Source organism: Wasmannia auropunctata, unplaced genomic scaffold, assembly GCF_000956235.1.
Source record: "Wasmannia auropunctata unplaced genomic scaffold, wasmannia.A_1.0 LD336101.1, whole genome shotgun sequence".
Classification (NCBI taxonomy): domain Eukaryota; kingdom Metazoa; phylum Arthropoda; class Insecta; order Hymenoptera; family Formicidae; genus Wasmannia; species Wasmannia auropunctata.
In genome coordinates this window covers 4,523,730-4,542,456 of record NW_012026789.1, presented here as the reverse complement: position 1 = coordinate 4,542,456, position 18,727 = coordinate 4,523,730, and the positions used below count along the sequence as shown (strand labels likewise).

At 36.8% G+C, this 18,727-nt stretch overlaps 1 protein-coding gene across 1 annotated transcript in view; it reads left to right on the top strand.

Moving 5' to 3' along the window:
* The first annotated feature begins 11,864 nt into the window (after window positions 1–11,864).
* LOC105461341 (zinc finger protein 1-like) overlaps window positions 11,865–18,727 on the top strand; it is a 26,790-nt gene continuing 19,927 nt past the window's right edge. Inside the window, exons 1-2 of the mRNA XM_011707843.1 lie at window positions 11,865–11,905; window positions 13,217–13,371. Of these exons, the coding sequence (XP_011706145.1) occupies window positions 11,865–11,905; window positions 13,217–13,371 (196 nt within the window). The remainder of the gene's footprint in view (window positions 11,906–13,216; window positions 13,372–18,727) is intronic.

Below are 18,727 nucleotides of genomic sequence, written 5' to 3'. Positions count from 1 at the left end.
TTAATTGTAAAATTTTAATGTGTCAAAATGTTTTCTTTTCATTGGGTAAAGCAATAAAATAAAAATCGTTATAATATCAAAGAAATCACATAAAGATTCACAGACAAAGAAAGAAAACGAGAGATTCTTTAATGCATAAACATGACACAATGCAAGAAGACATAATACACAGAGTCGTAATATATCCATGACATATAATTCATATCTATATTTTAAAAGAATAAGCGTTTTGAAAAATATTCAAGATAGTTAAGTGGCTCCTATACACAACGTACAATACATATATACAATATATAATATATGATAAATATATATAAGATATATATGTCACGTAGGGAGAAAATTTGATAATAGTACTTTGAATATTTTTCGTATATTGACCGGATAAGTCCAGCCGGTTATGCCCACACACGATCGAAGAAAGTAAAGCATTAGGTATAATGCACTTCTCATCCCCCTCCCTCTCTATCTCGGGGTCAGGAGGCAAATATTTGTTACGAGAAAGCATGCGTGTGGCGTTCGGATTCTGTTTATCTTCTGAGTGTCCTCGTATAATGTAAGATATTGGCTTTGAAAACTACCGTGCTTATTTTCATAGCCACACGCTTCACCGTAATGAGTAATGTGGCGCGTACGTAATCTAAACCTTCGGCAGATAAGGGAATGCAGGAAATTTGTGTGACCAATCCACGTATGTATTCTTCGGTCGCATTGTTACTCACGTGATAAAATTATAACAATGAATAATAACGATTCTCTTGATTTAACATCCATTAGAGCTCGAGTTTGATTACATTCCTTTTCGCTGTTAATGGAATATTATTCATAAAGAGAGAAGCAAAAGCTTTTCTCTGATCGGTTTGTTCTGTAACATTTGAACTACGAAAAGTATAGCTTTATTCTTCAGCTTATCACACATTATTTTCAAGTATAGAAATATGCAAAAGCTAAGATTTAACATTTTTAACTTAATCCTTTATTCTACATATATTTATGCACAATATTAGCAATTTATTCTGCGCGTCCTAAAGTATAATTAATTCACGCGTGGATTCATAATGCATCTTATACTTCTAATTTTTATATGTATTGAAAAAGAAACAATACATTAAATTTTATCGTCAATAATGTAGTATGTTGGTGCGTATTTAAAGGGCTTGTTGCAAAAGTTAATCCACATTTTGTAACAATGGAGAAAATAAACTCTAAGAAAGAATCGAAATAAAGTAAAAAATTGAAAGTTTTATTTTCTCCGTCTCTCTCATAAATAACGTTAGATAGATGTAACGGCATTCAAATATATCGTGCTTTACCTGTGTAAATCCGAGTTGTTTTCGCGAAAAACAAAAATATGTAGCAGAATTTCAGAAATGATGAGAAAGAAAAGAACTCCGTGTAACAGAAGGGACATCATAATAATGACGGTAGAAGGGCAAAAGAGAACGAGAATCGAACCGAACACAAGTGGCGTCCACATGGCGCGCAGTTGCTCAAGAGATCAGGTTTTTGTACAGTTTTCTTACTCTCGAGGTTTCAGCCCGGTTTTCTATGTGGTATAACTCCGTGTGCGCATTCCACTTTGCATCCCTAGATCCCACACTGTCTTTGCCTCCGTGTGCGCATTCCACACACTTTGTATCTCTAGGTCCCACACTGCCTTTGCCTCGGACAAATTATCGAACGTCGAACTTTATCGTCCACCGTATATAGGTGACCGGAACCGAGCGAGGCTAAAGGTCAAAGATACGGCGAAACTTGAGCTGCTCTCTGAAGAAAACGCGGGGGAGCGATAAAAGTCTTTGAGAGGTATCGTAATCATCGACCGAAGAAAGACGAGTGAATTTTCTTAGCAACGGATGCAGAAGTAAAAAATATGAAACAATAAGAAAACAATACTGATTGAAGTTTTGTGATAACATATAAATTTCTTTTTTTTGTATAAATATGATTCTAACAATGTCAGTAAGATAATTATTCAATATCAATTAAGAAAGCGGTTTTTTTACGTAGATGATATTAATTTTAATTTTAATCCTTTCAATCCTGAATATTTTTAATAAATAAATCGTGTGTGCGTGGAATAGTATTCCTACTAACAAGAATATGCCTATTCCTGTGGCACGCTTCAGTTTTTGTATTTAATACTTTTGTTTACTATTAAACTAGACATAAATATAATTATATAGTGCTTGCTGTGTCGGACTCAGTGGAATGAAATTCATTCATAATAATCACAATGCCATACACTGCAGATGTATTTATCTTATATATTTTTACTTATCTTTTCTTTCCGTCTTTAGCACTGATAGGATTAAGTAAATATAAATAAAGATTAAGGAATTAAAATAAAATAATAAAAATAAAGATTAAGAAAATAAGGGATAAAAATAAATAAAGTTAAGGATAAAGAAAAAAGGGATAAAAACAAATAAATTTAAGAATAAATAAGAATATAATTTATACATATGTTCTCTGGCTATTTCAGAGTCATCTATCAAGTTATTTTTTTTATCTGCGGACGAGCAGTTGAGTAATAAAGAGTGCGTTTTGAAATGTACTGATAGTATTCGAAACCTGTAAGTTCGTATTATACAGACTGTAAATTTTCAGTACTCTCGAATTTTCAGTCCTCGCATCTTTAAAATCGGATTTTTCTTGACAAAATTGTCGACACAGAGTAAGTTTTTGAATTGAAGGATAATATATAAGAATAAAATATGAAATATATATTCCCAAAACACTTACCATTTATTACTTTCTTACTCCAACTTTCAGCTCTTCAATCGTCATCAGCTCGTCAATCAACCTCTTATAAAATAGCATACATGAGATGAGGATGAAAATTAAATCTAAGATTCATTGATCACAAATCGTTCTCACATAGCGCCATGCATTACTCGTAAGTTGTTGAAGTTTATAAATTTTACATTATGTATAAATTTCAAATAAACTATATATCTTATTTTAGCAGATAACTTGAAGATTGCAATTAATTGATAATGTAACTAATTAATAATGGAATAATTAACAATGTAAGACAAATGATTTCTCATTATGAGAATATAATGCATAACTTTGTGGACGTGTGCTTGTGTGTATAAAATACATATAGAGTACCTATTAATAAATATTATATTCTTTACAGTCAGAACAATGAAAAACCTAATAAAACAAATTCGTAATAGTCTAATTTGACTGCTATATGTATACATATATCTTGTTACTTGTATATACACAAATACTCTTACACGTTTCGTGAATAGCAAATATGTTTTACTTGTATTATAAAAGAGATATAATATATCACCGAACCTATTCTGCACTTCTACATAAGAATCTTTCGACTGAGATTTTCAAAAAAATTTACCTTTAGAGAAAGAGCCTTGGAGACATGCAGTATAACAAATCCTTACTTCTGCAGTGAATTACTATTCATTCTCTTTGTTATTGATGAGCACGCAAGCGCATAACACGTGTCAAGAAGTTTCGGCCGAAGCGAAGGAAAAAGAGAAGTGGAAAAACATCAACATCATATACGACAAAATCGTATATGATCGTTAATACAAATGCTTTATCAGAGACAACGGCGCGATAACATGCGCGCGTATGCGCAAGGTGCAATACGCAGTGATATTTAAAGCTTAAAAGGACTTTAAACTGCGTTTATTTAAATTCTTCAAAGAACTTTAAACCATACCACGGAGCGATTCAGCTCCACGTGAAAACAGGAAGGTTGTTACACCTATCGCTGATTCACGCAACTATTGTCTCGTCTCGCGAGAAAAGAGAGCGAGAAAAAAAAAGACAAGAAATGAGAGACAGAGCCACGGAATCAGAGAGCAGCGGAAAGGAAACAGTCGGACAATGATGGTGGTAGACGGAGCGGAGGAGCGACGGTGCGATCGAGGGAGAACGGGACGGGGGAGGAAGGAAAAGAAATACGCAGGAACGCATACGATCGTTCGTAAGTTCGTATAGCCGTATAGGATACGGCGAAGATAAAGAAACACAGTTGCGAATCACGCTGCGGTGGCGCCTAATGGGCGGCAACAAAAAGGGACACATAGTGGCCACCGTGGCGGAGGAAAGGGGAGAATTCCCCTCCACCCGTGACACCGTGCGTCGAGAGGGAGAGATGCCACCCCACCTCGTGCCGCACCTACTGCCTCTCCTCTCAAAACAGCCAGGCTCGGTGCGCTTCGAGCGCGCTCGGTGATCTCCGCGTCGCGTCTGGACCGCGACGTGCCGGAGTCGCCGGAGATCAGAGCAGTGCTGTAACATCCGCGGGTACCCCGATAGACGTGATGCTGGCATAATGCTCCGTTAATTGATATCGGTATATCGTATTACCGCTGGTACCGACTACGATATTGGCTAATCTGGTAACGACCATAACCAACTGCGCTCTGTTGATATTAATATCAACTGTTACTAGCATCTATATAGTAACTATATGTGTATTACCGATATTAATTATCAATAACAATATTGATACCAAGTAGATACTATTATTATTAATGCGAGATATTAATACCTACTTATGCTAAGCTCAAACTGTGATTGCGATTTCATGATTCTAATTTTATGACATTTTATGTTAATATTAATATTGATTAAACTCTTGGTACACAGAGAATGCGTCTGTTAGTTGCAGGAAATCGGTTCAAAGAACATTACATTGTGATAATAGTCTAGCTGTAAATTTTAATAAATTGAAAAGTAGCAATATTACAATAACCAATCAATACAGTTTAAGCAATAATATTTCAAAAACGTCGGAAATTGTATTAATTTTAATTTTATACAATTTTTTACAATTTTTATTTATTATATACTCTTTTATAAACCTTAACTATATTCTTTTAACTATACCAATTATTGCAACTTGTAGGCTTGATTTGCATCTAATTATTAGCACATCAGAAGTTTTCTGTACGCGGTCTTTCAACCGTTTGCGAGCGATAGTCCCTGATCTTGATGATCTTTTATTCTCTGGAAATATAACACGGCCTGTCACTAACTTTGCTATTTTTTTTTTATTTGACTCTTCTATTTACACACCTGCCATCTAAAAATGGCTCAAAATTGAACCAAAACGATATAAAGAATTTATGTATATAATTTTTTTATTTTATATTAAATTTTGATACATTAGTGTAGCAATTTCCGCGCCTTATAAGTCCTTTCTTACTTTTTAGTTTTTTTTATTGTAAAGACTTTCAAAATCTGGGAAAAACAGATTAACTCCTTTTTTTCTTCTATAGTTCTATTGTTATCAAAAAGATTCTAAAAAATCAATGGGAAGTTTTAATGTTATCCTTTTACAAAGAAAGCTATTAAAATATCACATCTATTGATTATATTCTGACAAATTTGATTTTTCTGAATAGAAATCGAAAGGTAGTAAGAAGAAAACCATTCTGACATGCCAGAGATATTTGTATGGCACAATGTATCATTTAAACTGGTTTTAAATTGACAATGAGAAGCCCCGAATTATTTATCCAAATTAGCTTCAGAAATAGTTTCTATATTAACGCTGTTTTCTCTCCTTCTCTCTTTCTTTGATGCCTCTAAATGTCACGATATATCACGTGAAGGAATTTCTATAACCGCTTCTTACCGCGTAGAGCGTTATCGATCGCATCGCGCTTAAATCGCGCGTCCAGCCGACCAACCGGTCGGTGTTATTCATCAAGACGCCCTCGACGATGACGGGCGTCGTTAACAGAAAGGGGAAGATTAACATCGTACCAAGAAATTCAACACCTCGAGAGCAGCGTGATTAAAGACAAGACAAGTCAAAGAGGAGGAAAAGGAGGAAGAGAAGGAGGAAAAGGCGGAGGAGAGGAGTGTAGAGATGGAGAGAGGAGACGCTATTGGCTCTAATTGCCGGTACTGACCGAATAGAAGACGATTTGCTCTCTCTTCGCTCGTCTCGACTGCCACTCTGTATCGCGCGATCGCTGCTTTGCTCGACGCCTCTCGTTTAACATAACCGACACAAAAAAATGTAGGCAAGAGGAAGTGTCATACATTTTCGTTCGGCCGTTGCCTCAGCCGTCCGCACTTGTCGGCGCAGCGAATGCGCCTCGTTGATCTTCCGCAGGCTATCTTGCGCCCGAAGCGATGGCTCTGCAATTATAGATTGACGTGTACATGTAGAAAACGAGCGCGATATTACGTGGCCAGTGTAATTTAGTATTAAGAAAGAAGATTGAGAAATATGCTGAAAGTATGAAGGAATATAAAATATTAAAAATATATATGTAACTCCATATCATAAATAATATCTACATGTGTATTATTTCATAGAGTTGAAGGAGTTCGAATACATGTTAAAGTACAATATATCTGAGAAAGTGTTTAAACGTTTCTGCTCGGAAAATTGGGAAACAAATTGTGGGAGAAATGGTAATTATTTTAATAACGAGAGTTTGGAGGATTGTCTCAATAGAGAGAACAGTTTTATTTGTACATTATTGCATGTCTTTTGTCATCTTTTATCGGAGCATATTAAGCTCTAACGATTTTTTTAATATCGGACATTTTTTAAAGTTTTGAAAATTTATTTATTTTCTGGACATTATTATTATTTTATTAATAATATATTGATAGTTAAATAAAAATAATAAAATATACAAATAAGTGACGATTGGTTACACAGTATAACCAATCTTACAATAACTTGTAATAATATTACAATTATATATAATTTTATTCAAAGCCTTGTAAAAATGTATTTATTCAGTAATATAGCTCGATCATTAATAGCGCCTCACGCTGCGTATAGGTATATACAGATTACACACACACACACACATCACACAGATGAATCAGATCTCTGAAAATGAAAAATCAACACTAATTGTTGTTGTTAAAATAACAGTTTCGGAAGACTTAAGAGAGTCAAAACTTTTTTCCTCTACTCAACTATTTTCCAGAAATCGCGCGGTGTTAAATTTAAGATCAATTTTACGGAGTATTGGACGAATATTGAAATGTATCAAATGTATATCTAAAACATATACCTATAAGATTGAAACTGTACGAAAGGTTTTAATATTCGAGAAGAATATCGATTTCTATCGGATTCGATATATGTCGAGAAAAATAAATCGGTAAACAATGAAGAAACTACGCAGCGAGGACCAATTAATTTGTAGCGTGTCTACCGCTCGCGAGACGGCGGTTCGGCTCCGATTACGATCATTGCCCGACGACGCCTGTTGTTTAACGATGCCGCCGGCTCTCGCGCGCGCGGGAGCCGGGAGCCCACTTCTCTTTCTTTCTCTCTTTCTCTCGGACATTGTTCCGTGACGGTCCTCCGTTTTCATTCAGTAATTCGCAGGCAGCTGCACACTAATAATAGTAGCGGACAGTGCCGCTACCACGTCGCCGCATTCTCACTGCCTTCAACGTAACGACGAGGAGCGAGCGGACGTGCTCGAGAAGATGAGAGAAGAGGAAGACAGTGAGAACCACGCGTGAGCGGAGTGGTGCGGAGGGTAGGGCAGCGAAGTCGAGGGAGGGACGGAATCGCCACATTGATTCCGACTGCGCTGAATTTGGAAGAACCCGTGACTAAGAACTCGTGACTCGGGCCGCCAAGCGATTGATTAACTGCAATTCGGTCGTGGGATATGAGAGCACGACGAAAGTTCGCGATACGTCGCGATATCTCGCGTTGTCCTGTGAATATTTTTATCGTATAGAGAATGTGTAATATCGCCAGTAACTCAATGTCACCTTCAAAAATAGACACGGCGGTTCATTCCGGAAATCTTTCCCGTCATCGACAGCGATATGATGTTTAGAAGAGTACGAGCACGATTTAAAGCATATCGGAAACGTAAATTATAATCACGTAACATACACATATGCGTGCATGACAACATAGACGCGTCTCAGCAAAGCGTAACATCCGCATCTATATTGATAGATGATAATGCATTTCACATCGTTATCTTATTTACGTCCCGATTCATCTACAATGATTTTCGAAATACGAAATATATCTATTTTTCTTTCTTAGAAAATCAATAATTCAGAAGAAAAAATTATGTGTAATTTAATTTACTTATATTTACTAAGAGTAATATAAATTTATTCCAAAAATATATTGTTTATCATCACTAAATATTATCGCTATTTGCTCTACACATTTTGAGTTCAAAATCACTGAAAATTGTAAAATAAACTATCCTTGAAAATAATTACGAATCATTCGAGTCTGGATTTTAATGATCTTATAATAAAATGTAATACCAAATACAAATGCCTTTATATTTTCAAAAAAATCTTTTATGATCTAAAAATGTGAAGAAAAGCTTTACATACTAAATATAAAAAAATAATAAAACGAGGTAAAAAAGACCTGACTTGAAGTAGGATGATAAGCAGGATGACGACACAATTGATAAATATATTTTTACAACCACGAGACGAATAAAGACCATATGCGTACCATTGTCTGTGACGACTGAAAAGAGATATGTTATTAACGTCTGGTCCCTAACTATTACATATTTATTATTTCGTCGAAAGGGAAAAAATGAAATTTCGTAGAGACGAATTATGCACATATATAGAATAAGTGATTCCCGTGCGCACTTTGCGGACGTATCACTTGTCTTACAGCGGTGAAAAGTCAAGGGAATTAAACGCAGATAACCGAACCTTATCGCGCGGTATTTCTGCTACTTCTCCGTTCTCACCGCATAATTAACGTTTTGCGTTTAATCTCGTTAAACATGCCGTTGTGCATATTTCGAAAAAAATCAGTCCTGCTTTTTCCAATACATCTGTACAATATGATAAATACATGTTACAAGATTTAGATTGAATTAATTAGATTTAATTAATTTTTAATCACCAATAAACAATAATCAAAATCACAAATAAATGTGAGAATGTCGTCTACGGCCATGGCTGGATCTTGCCTAATAATACATAAAATAATTAAAATATTCTGACTATATTTATTTCAGCTTTTTCTTAAAATCTAGTTTATTACGTGTATTAATATAGTATATATATATATACATATACATATATATATATATACTTTTTTTTAATCATAAGTTAAGTCTCTTAGAATCTCAGAGCTTAAATTTAATTAGAAATAAAATTAGAAAAAGCTCAAAAAAATTTTCTGCTTTTATCTATAAACTCCATTCGTGTGATGACATTCTTTTTGAAATTATTTCATTTATAAGAAGCACTTTTCTTCTTATTAACATTAAATTGAATATTTCATCACTAAAAACTTACACAGAAAACTTCATCGTTTTGCAGCTATATAACAACAATATTTTTGGAATTATTTAACATTTTGTTAATTATATTATAATACAGGTGTGTTTTTATCAATTTTAGATCATGAAAAGACATATAGTATTATCTCTAATTTTTAAAAACGTAATATTAAAATAACATCGCAAAATAAACATACGTTAAATATCAAATTGCTCGGACAAAACTATGGTATCGGAAAGATTAAAGAAAGCAGCTTCTGTTCGTCCTCGCATGCAATAGCTTGTACGTCAGACAAATCATATTACGATTTTTTTCCTTCCAAGATATGCTGGGCGCACCATTTTCTCTCTACGGAGCTCAACCTTCGAGAGAGAAAGAGAGAGAACCAACGTGCTTCGAAGGAAATGGCCATACTACACACGTATCTCCGTATAACGTGTGCATCCTATCATTTACCAGATAAAGAGTGGGACAACAACGTTCGCGTATCAGCTAAAGCCGAAGATACTATGGTTTCCGGTTAATGAGAACGTTATGATAACAACTGCTTTTTTTATATATGAAAACGAATTACAAAACTCATGAGTCTGACCTCTTTCCGATTTATAATCTGATTTTACGATAATCATGAGAGATCAACGTTTCATTATTTTGCATTAATTTTAGAAGTTATTATAAAATAAAAATTAGTAATTGAATGCTTTTTGGAGCCAATGCAGTTGTTGTGACATGAACAAATGCGACTTATACTTTTAAACTGTTTGCACTGAAGAAGAATTAATATATTAAAATTTAAATATATTGGAGATTTCCAATATATCAGTAATTTTACTTTCGAAAATTTTATTCCAAAGTCTTCACTATTAAGCCAAAATGATTTTAATAGATTTGCAAAATAAAAAGAACTTCTTCTAGCAGTCTTTTAACTCTTTTAAGCAACGGACGTTCTGCTATTTATATGAAAATATTCTTTAATTGACAAACATATTAATGTTATATATGTTATATATCTATATAAAACATAAAAAATACAAATTAAACAATTTCTGTCAGGTAAAAGAAATATTTCAAAATACTTCATTTATAATTTAATTCTTATTATTCAGTACAGATTCTTCCTAGAGCTCGAATATAGAAGTTTTATATCGACATGAAAATATCTCGCAATTTTATTTATATAATTACATTTGCCTCAATATTTATCCTATATACACATATTCATTTCATTTTATTTACAGTACAGGAAAAAGTATCGAAAGTATCAGATAGCGTATAGCTAAAATGAACGAATCTCTTCAATTAAATATAGTAAATATTCTTAAGGGTGTCATTTAAATTAGATACTTTTAGAATGGCCGAAAATGTTTTAAGCGCTCAAACAATATGGAGTGTGCGCCATAATTTTTTACGACCTTTCGCTCGTGCCGCTTGACCAGTGTGGGGCAGGGCACGCGCGGGTAGTGGCTACGCTCCTAACCTTGATTGCGGCCGACGCACACGCCGACGTTGACGCAGGGGAACGCGACGCAGGTAGGGGATGTGGCGACGGCACGGCACGGCGGACAAACGGATATATAGCACACGCACGAATCGCTCGAGGATAACATCTCGCTGTCCCAGGAACGGCGCGGCGGGGCAGCAGAGCAGGAGGGGCTGCGCGTTGGTGGCGGACGAGAGAGAGAGAGAGAGACAGAGAAAGCCCGAGCCGAGGGGTGAGACGCGCGGGACAGCGGCGGCACACCGTAGGCGGAGGATGCAGGGGAGAGATCTCATCGGCCGGTAACCACGAGGGAGCGTGTAGGAAAGTGAAGAGTGGAGGGGGTGGAGGGATATTCCAGCGTGTCCATCGTCGTTTATATCGTCGGAGGGGCGAGGGAGGGAGAGAGAGAAAGAGAGAAAGAGAGAGAGACTCGATCTCAACGCGTCGGAGAGGGGAGATTCGGCTCGCGTTGGAGGGGCAGAGGGTGGACGGCGAGCGGGCGACGGCGCGCGCGAACGGGACGGAGGTAGAGGTATAGCGAGAAAGAGAAGAAGTATGGGGGCGGTGGCTGCTACGGCTACACGGCCGCCATCACCATCCGTGTCCCATCCTATAGTAAACTGCTCGAAAGCAGTCCCCGATCCGTCGTCTCCGTGTGTGTTAGTTAGGGAATCGTGTTTTACCCGGTGCTTCTGGCTTCTCTACTCGGCGCGAGGCTGCTAGTAACGCACCGAACTGTTTCTGCCTTGTCGCCCGCTCCGTCTCTGCTATGTCTTGACACACCATCCGCGCACACGCTATCCTCTCTCACTTCTCTCTTTCGCTTTTCCCGTCTCGCGTTCCTTCCTCACGCTCTCTGGCTGTCTCGCATCCGTCTCGCATCGTCCCCTTCCCTTCCTTTCTCTCCGCGTCCCCCCTGTTCCGCGCGTGATAGTCACCCGCTAGTCATTGTCCGTCTTCTCGCACCGCGATCGCAATCGGGAGTGCTCCTCGTTTTTTTTTGTTCCTTTTTCTCCTGTGCGTCGGTGGTGCGTGGTGCGAAGACGGTCGTTGTCTCTCGAAGGTGTCGAAAGTGGAGGAGGAAGTAATGGAGTAGGTAGGGGAGGAGAAGATAAAAGAGGAGGAGATGGAGGAGGAGAAGAAAGAAGAAGTGATACTACAAGAAGAGTAAGAAAAAAGGAGCGTGCACATTCTTATGTGCGATATTCCCGCGAATATACAGGAGCACGGAGTAGCCTCTCCCTTTTCTCTCTTTTTCTCTCCCTCTTTCCTTCTCATTCTCTATTTTTCGTTTATTTCTCGCTCCCTCTCTCCCTCTCTCTCTCTCTCTCTCTCTCTCTCTCTCTCTCTCTCTCTCACACATACACACACTCACCTCCTCTCCTTCTCGCTCCCTCTCTTTGGCGTTTCCGCGCGTCCGCGCGATCCCGCGAGATATACGCGCGCGCGAGTGAAATGATTATTTACAAAGCGTAGTTGGCCGCCGTCGCCGCGTTTCAACCGTCCACCGTCTCAACATCACGACGATCACAAAATCACGAGCGTCGCGACGGCGAGACGCGAGGAAGACGCGAGAGAGAGAGAAGAAACCGGAGGGAATGACGCGCGACCGAGACTGACGTTTTCACGTTCCGGCGTGAACGTGAACGGAATTCGTGCGAATGCCAAGCTAGCTCACCTGAAATCCCTGCGGCGGGGGACTCACCGAATAAAGCGTTCAACCCGCCCATCCGTTTACCTGCCTCTTCTCCCGCTACAACGCGCGTCTCCTCGCACTCGCATTGACCGTGAATCCTCCGAACGAGGAGGGTCTCCAAAACGGAGCGACCTGGTTGGAGCACAAAGCGCATTTCGTCAGCTGGAATTCTCCGTCCCATCAAGAGCGGCGCAGTCTTCTCTCGCGTAGCCTCCTGCATGCAGTTGCCACAGTTTCCTCCACACATTTCGTGCCTCTTAACCACGCCGATTAAACTACCGTGGATCTTAAGCGCAATCAACAGCAGTGACGCGTGTGTTTTCGATGTCCGCGGTTGCCGGTGCTGGTGGCACATTGTCAAAAGCGGTAGTGTGCCGTTCCTCTGGGCGACCGTCGACTACCACGTCGCGACGCCCAACGTCGTCGGCGGAGTCCACGTAGTCGTGCCGTGAGAGACGATGAGACGAGCGATTCGTCTTGTCAGTCTGCAGTGTCTCGAACCGCGATAGATCGCATGATCGTGGTGATATATAGCGACGAAGGGAGGATAGATGATCGGGTGACAAGAGAGTGATAACGGTGGATCCCCGCATGCGCGCGCCGCGACGAAGTATCGCGAGGGCAGCGAGAGTTCAAGTTGAAAGTACGCGAGAGAGGCGACTTGAAGAGAAAGAAGAAGAAATTACAGCGATGTTGATGCGCCGCTGTGCCTTAGAACGCCGATGGACAACGAACTCGTCGTCGTGAGACGAAAATCGAGCTGACGCCTCCCCCCGCTGGAGAACGGAACCTGGCCGCGACGTCGAGGAGCCGAAGCCGGAGCTGGAGGAGGAGGAGGAGGTGGAGGAAGAGGAGGAAGAGGAGCCGCCGGACGTAACCCTCGAGGCACCGGCTCCCACGAATATGAGCATGACTCTCGTCCGAAATTCGTTCAAAGGTAAGCTCCGAATAAACGTTGTTTGTTCCATTTCAACGGAATTCTTCGAAATTCCTTCTAATTGAGAAAAAAAGTCAATAAATCAGGGAAACTCGGTGTGCATTGATTACGCGATTTGCTGCGGCCAATTTTTTTCGACATATTTTTCCAAGAGGCAAATTTACTTGTTATTTATTTAATATTTTAATTTTGGTTTGCCAAACTTTATTTATTATTCAATAAATGAAATAAATTACCATGAACAAAACGGATTATCGTCACACTTCATACTTTTTCAACATTCTTTAAATTAATTTTTTTTCAAGTCAACCTCATATAAAATTGAGGCACATTATTATAGAATAACAATCTGATATTTGTCGATTACTTTTACATAAAGAGCGTCGCTTTTTAATTTTTAATATATTAAATATAAAATAATGAAATAAAGAATTGAAAATCTATTAAAGTTTATCTGAAATTAATAAAGAATACTCGTGGCTCTGAAGTTTAATGTCTCAACAGCCTTTAAATTTTAATTTAATCTTATATGACTTAAAGGCTATTAGAATTTAAAAATACATTATCAATGTACGTGATTATAAATCTAAAAATTAATAACTCGATAAATACGATGTATTGTGTTAACGATAATGTTCAGATTGCTTTTGTTATACGATTTATTATCGACTTTAAATCGATCAAAAAGTCCGTGGATTTAAATGAAGTCTAAAGTGTAAACGAAATGCGTCGCGACACCTTGTACAAAATTCGATCTTTGTGTGGGCGGATGCATAACTTCGTCATCTGGTTTTCGACTCGATGAGTCTCGGAAAATTCGCAGAACGCGTGTCGCTGCACGTGCGCGACCTATATCGCCTGCGTGATATAAGGCGGCATTTAATGGATGAGGCAGCATCTGCGATTGACTCCACTGTCGTCTGTCCACCGTCTCCTGTTTCGCGAAAATCGATACTGGCCCGACATCGTTCTTAGATAATATCCCCTATAAGGAGAAACTGTCATTTTATCTTGTGACAAAAAAATCATCCTTGTCTTTCACGAATTTCGCACAATTAAAGTATAAAAGCAAGTCAAACCCAGATAACAGTTTTTAATAAATAAAAATAAATATTTAACAACATTTTAATGATATAGTCTAACTCTATGAAAAATGTGATTTGAAGGAAAACCAAATTTTTTTTGTCAACAACTATCAATAATTTTCTGTGGTGCTGATATGTTAGTTAAAATGAAATTTTCAATTGTCTTAAATCAATGTATAAGATTTGTAATTCTCGGCAATGACATGTGTTGACGTTCATACTTGTTGCCTTCCTTTTCTGTTAGTGGAAACAAAAAAAGGAAGATATAATAGGTGTGAATGCCGGGCATTGTCCAGAATTACAGAAGTACAGTAAATCTTGGACAGCACTGCCTTAAATTATTATTCGTGACACTCATTCCAAAAGGACAACTAAATTAGGCTATTTTGTCGATGTGTATGAAATTATGTACAGTGTAAAAATATATCGTATTATATAATGAGAAAAATGAAAAGGATTTTGAGCCATTTAAACTTTGGTATAAGAAATTTATTATATAATATATATTATATAATATGAATTCATTAACAAATATATTTTAACAAATTAGATAATATTAACGAAGTGAAAAAATTAAACCAAATTAAAATACAAAATTCGATATTGTCAACAGTTGTATGTATACTATATATATATAGTACAGAGTTTCTTTATAACTTCCTAGATTAACCCATATATTTGAGTAACACCATCTAATTTATTGCCTTCATTCCTTTCACCTTGTACACATGCATAGAAGACGCAAGATCCACCTTGGCCGATTTACTCATTAATGAGTCTTACTATTCTCGTGATACGTCATCAGTTATCTAGACCTTGGTAGGCCCATCGTCACACATCATTCGTAAGTACGATTAGTCGCGTATCACTGATTATGCAGAAAAAATATTGATTCTTGACTCCATGCATTAAACGCCATACGATGATTACTATTGACGTTTTAATACTGATATTCCTCATTGATATACACAACTTAGATAATTTAAAGAACTATTTATTAAAAAAAAAATGAATGAGATAAATTTATAAATCGCATTTATTCCTTTATATCATAATCTGTAATTATGTTTTGAAATTAAAATTAGCCAGAATCTTCAGTGTTCCATTTGTTAATTTTGCTGTAAACTTATTAATTTTTAATTTTAATTTTATTTGCAAAAATATACTACAAGAAAAACTTACTCTACTTAATAAAATTATTTAAAATTATATTTACAATTGTACAAAAGTTTTCTAAAATTTTCAAGAATTAAGAGAAAATATATGAACCGATATCGTTTCTTGAAAAGCACCTTTTCTACGAAAGGTGACTCTTTTCTTTAAAGAGATCTCCAGTTTCTGTCTCTAGTGAAAACAAAGCTGCAAAATACTGTCAAGCAATTTTCCAAATGGCTCGCAATAAAAAAAAATCTCTAGTGTTCCTTACTGCGTTTCAATTAGAAAATTCAATTCGTAGTTTTCTACTGTTGTTATCTTTTACTCTGTTAAAAGAGTTTTACTTTCTAACAGAAATTCTTTTTCCGGTCAGGGGCTATTTTATTTTTTTTGCTCTATTACTACTTCTGTGAAAAAAAACATAGAATGCAATCTTCAAAATGGCTAAAAATTGTAACAAAAAGAAAAGTCTAGGATTTTTCAAAGAAAATCGGAAATTAAAAATTTATTTATGGTCAAGTTAGATTAGATTTTAATCAATACTTTTGCATATAAAAAACTTCATTTTTTTAATTCAAGAAAAAGATTATTATTTTTATCAGCAATCTATTTGGAAGTAAATCTGTTTGGATTCTTAGTTTATAAAATTTAAATGATAGCTGCAGGAAGAAAAACAATAAATAAAATAATCTTCAATGCATATAGAAAGGAAATTATTTAATTATATCTTTGTACGTTTAGAAAGATTGCTTGGGAAGGAAAAGAGAATTTAAGAATCCTATTATAAAAATCCTAATGCTGCGAATAACAAAAGAGGTATAAAAAACACTTAATGTAATTTCCTAGACAGTTTGGATTTATGTCGATCGCGATTTCCCGTAGAGCGGTGAAACACGTAACCCGAAACTCGCGGAAAGCCAAAAATCAACTCGCCGTGTTTCCCGCGCAGCAAACGCGAAGAAAGCGAACGCGCGTCTGATATGGCGCGCGCGGGCGCGGATGTGTGACCGGTGATTACACACCGAGTCAGGTAGCAACGAAGTCGTGCCCCGTACGAAAATATTTAACCATTCCTAATATTGGCGCACGAAAACGCGCCGGCTCTTATTTTCGTCTCTACGGCTATAATAGCCAAACAAAAGTTGCACGTGCATAGAAAAGCGTCGTTGTTTCTGTGACTATGCCTCATGCGGCTAAGTTTAGACAGTTTTCTATGCATAGACCGTTTGTATGTGCTAAAAATTTATATTGAAAAAGATTTCACAGAGAAATTTTCCGTTATATACCGTATAGGCATAGTATTTATAAAATTTCTGAGGGTTACTAAAGCAAAAAGATTAACGAGAGAAATTATAACGAATTATTTTTAAAAGAAACAAAGAATAGTATGAAGAAGCAATGTGATTAGGTAATAGGTAATAAAAATTATATTGATTTCTGTTGCATATCTCATATCTCGAAATAAAAAAGTACTTGCGATATTTACGAACTAACAATAAAATCATTATATAAGGTCACGAAATAATTTTCAATATTAACGCACACAGATGAAACTGCAGTTTTACGTTTTATTAATTGTGGTGCCAATTGTTCCGATTCAATAGAAATCTTGATTTAACAAAAGATTCAATTTAATTTGAAATTATTTTTGTATATTTATTAAAAGTAAAAAAAATTTTGCTAAAAATCAAGATACAGAAGCGACTAACCGGAGCTGCCACGATGCTGCGAGAAATCTGATCGAATAGATTTCTTTAGACATTTATTTTTTATTGGCGCGTCTCTCAAAGAAAGAAGGTTGGAATTCGATGCTGTTTATGCAGCACGTGCATTCACGTGCAAGAAAGCGCATTGTCTTCGTAGGAAGATAATTTTCACTCCGTGTTTCAGAACGGGATGAATCGACCAAGCCTGAATAGATCTGTATTTTTTATGACCTTTTGTACGATTTATCTCTTCACAATTATGATTGTATTGGTTTAATTTCTTCTATTTATTACGTTAGAACGGGCAATTTTCGTCACAGTACACGCGAATGAACGCTATTTTAATTCCTTTATATGATCCCTATACGGATACATCTTTTCTTTAACAGAAAGTGACATGCAATATGTGAATGTTCATTTTATTTATTTTACAAAAGAGAGAACGAGATGTTTATTAACGATTCTTATTTTAAAAATCCAGGAATTTTAATATTGTAACAAGTGTCACTATTGGTTTCGGAAACAGCGTGAGCTTCCGAGACAGCCTGCAATGTGTAAGATAATACGACTCACGCGACTGCGAGCAGATAAAATCGTGCCAGTTCAATATTATCCGTGGATTTTCCTCACTAATTGAGAAATGCGTCAATATTTCTTTCGCAGATAACGATTCTGTGACGACGTTTGTATTCATATATATATATATATATATATATATATATATATATATATATATATATATGCGAGATATAACGAGTAGAGTAAACCGTTTTATTAACTGTTTTTCGTAATACGCATCTTGTTTTCTAGCGACTTGTTATCATCGAGCATTACAAAACGTTACAAGGCGTTAATAGATCGTTAATATCAGAATACTAATAATTTCCGAACTATTAAACGAATGAAAAAGAAGACTCTATTTAAAAGAGAGCTTACAAAAAGACGAGACAATATAGAGATAACACAATTATATTTTTTATTTAATTTTGAATAGGCATTAGAAACGACGATGGAATTCTAAGCTTCCTTGTAATAATATCGTCTGATATCTTAATATGATATCTGGTATGTATCGTCGCAAGTTATGAAACGTTGCTTAAACGAAGTCTCAAGTCTCAAGTAAAAAAAGATAAATTCTGCGTCCGTCAATTAAAATTGAGGGCGCGAGTTGCGGCGTGCCCCGTGTATATACGCAATAATCTCTCCCGCAAAACACGCACGTGGCTTCTTCTCAACCCGCCATCTTGCCTTCTTCTCCTTCATTGATATTATGATACCGCCGGATCGTTCGTACATATATTTTATTTCCCTCGTGCCTCGCGAACACAGGACCAGCCTGTACGTCGGCGGTTGCTCAATAATTTTGATTGGTAGGACAGCGTGGATTACCGCGCCGCGCCGCGCCGCTCG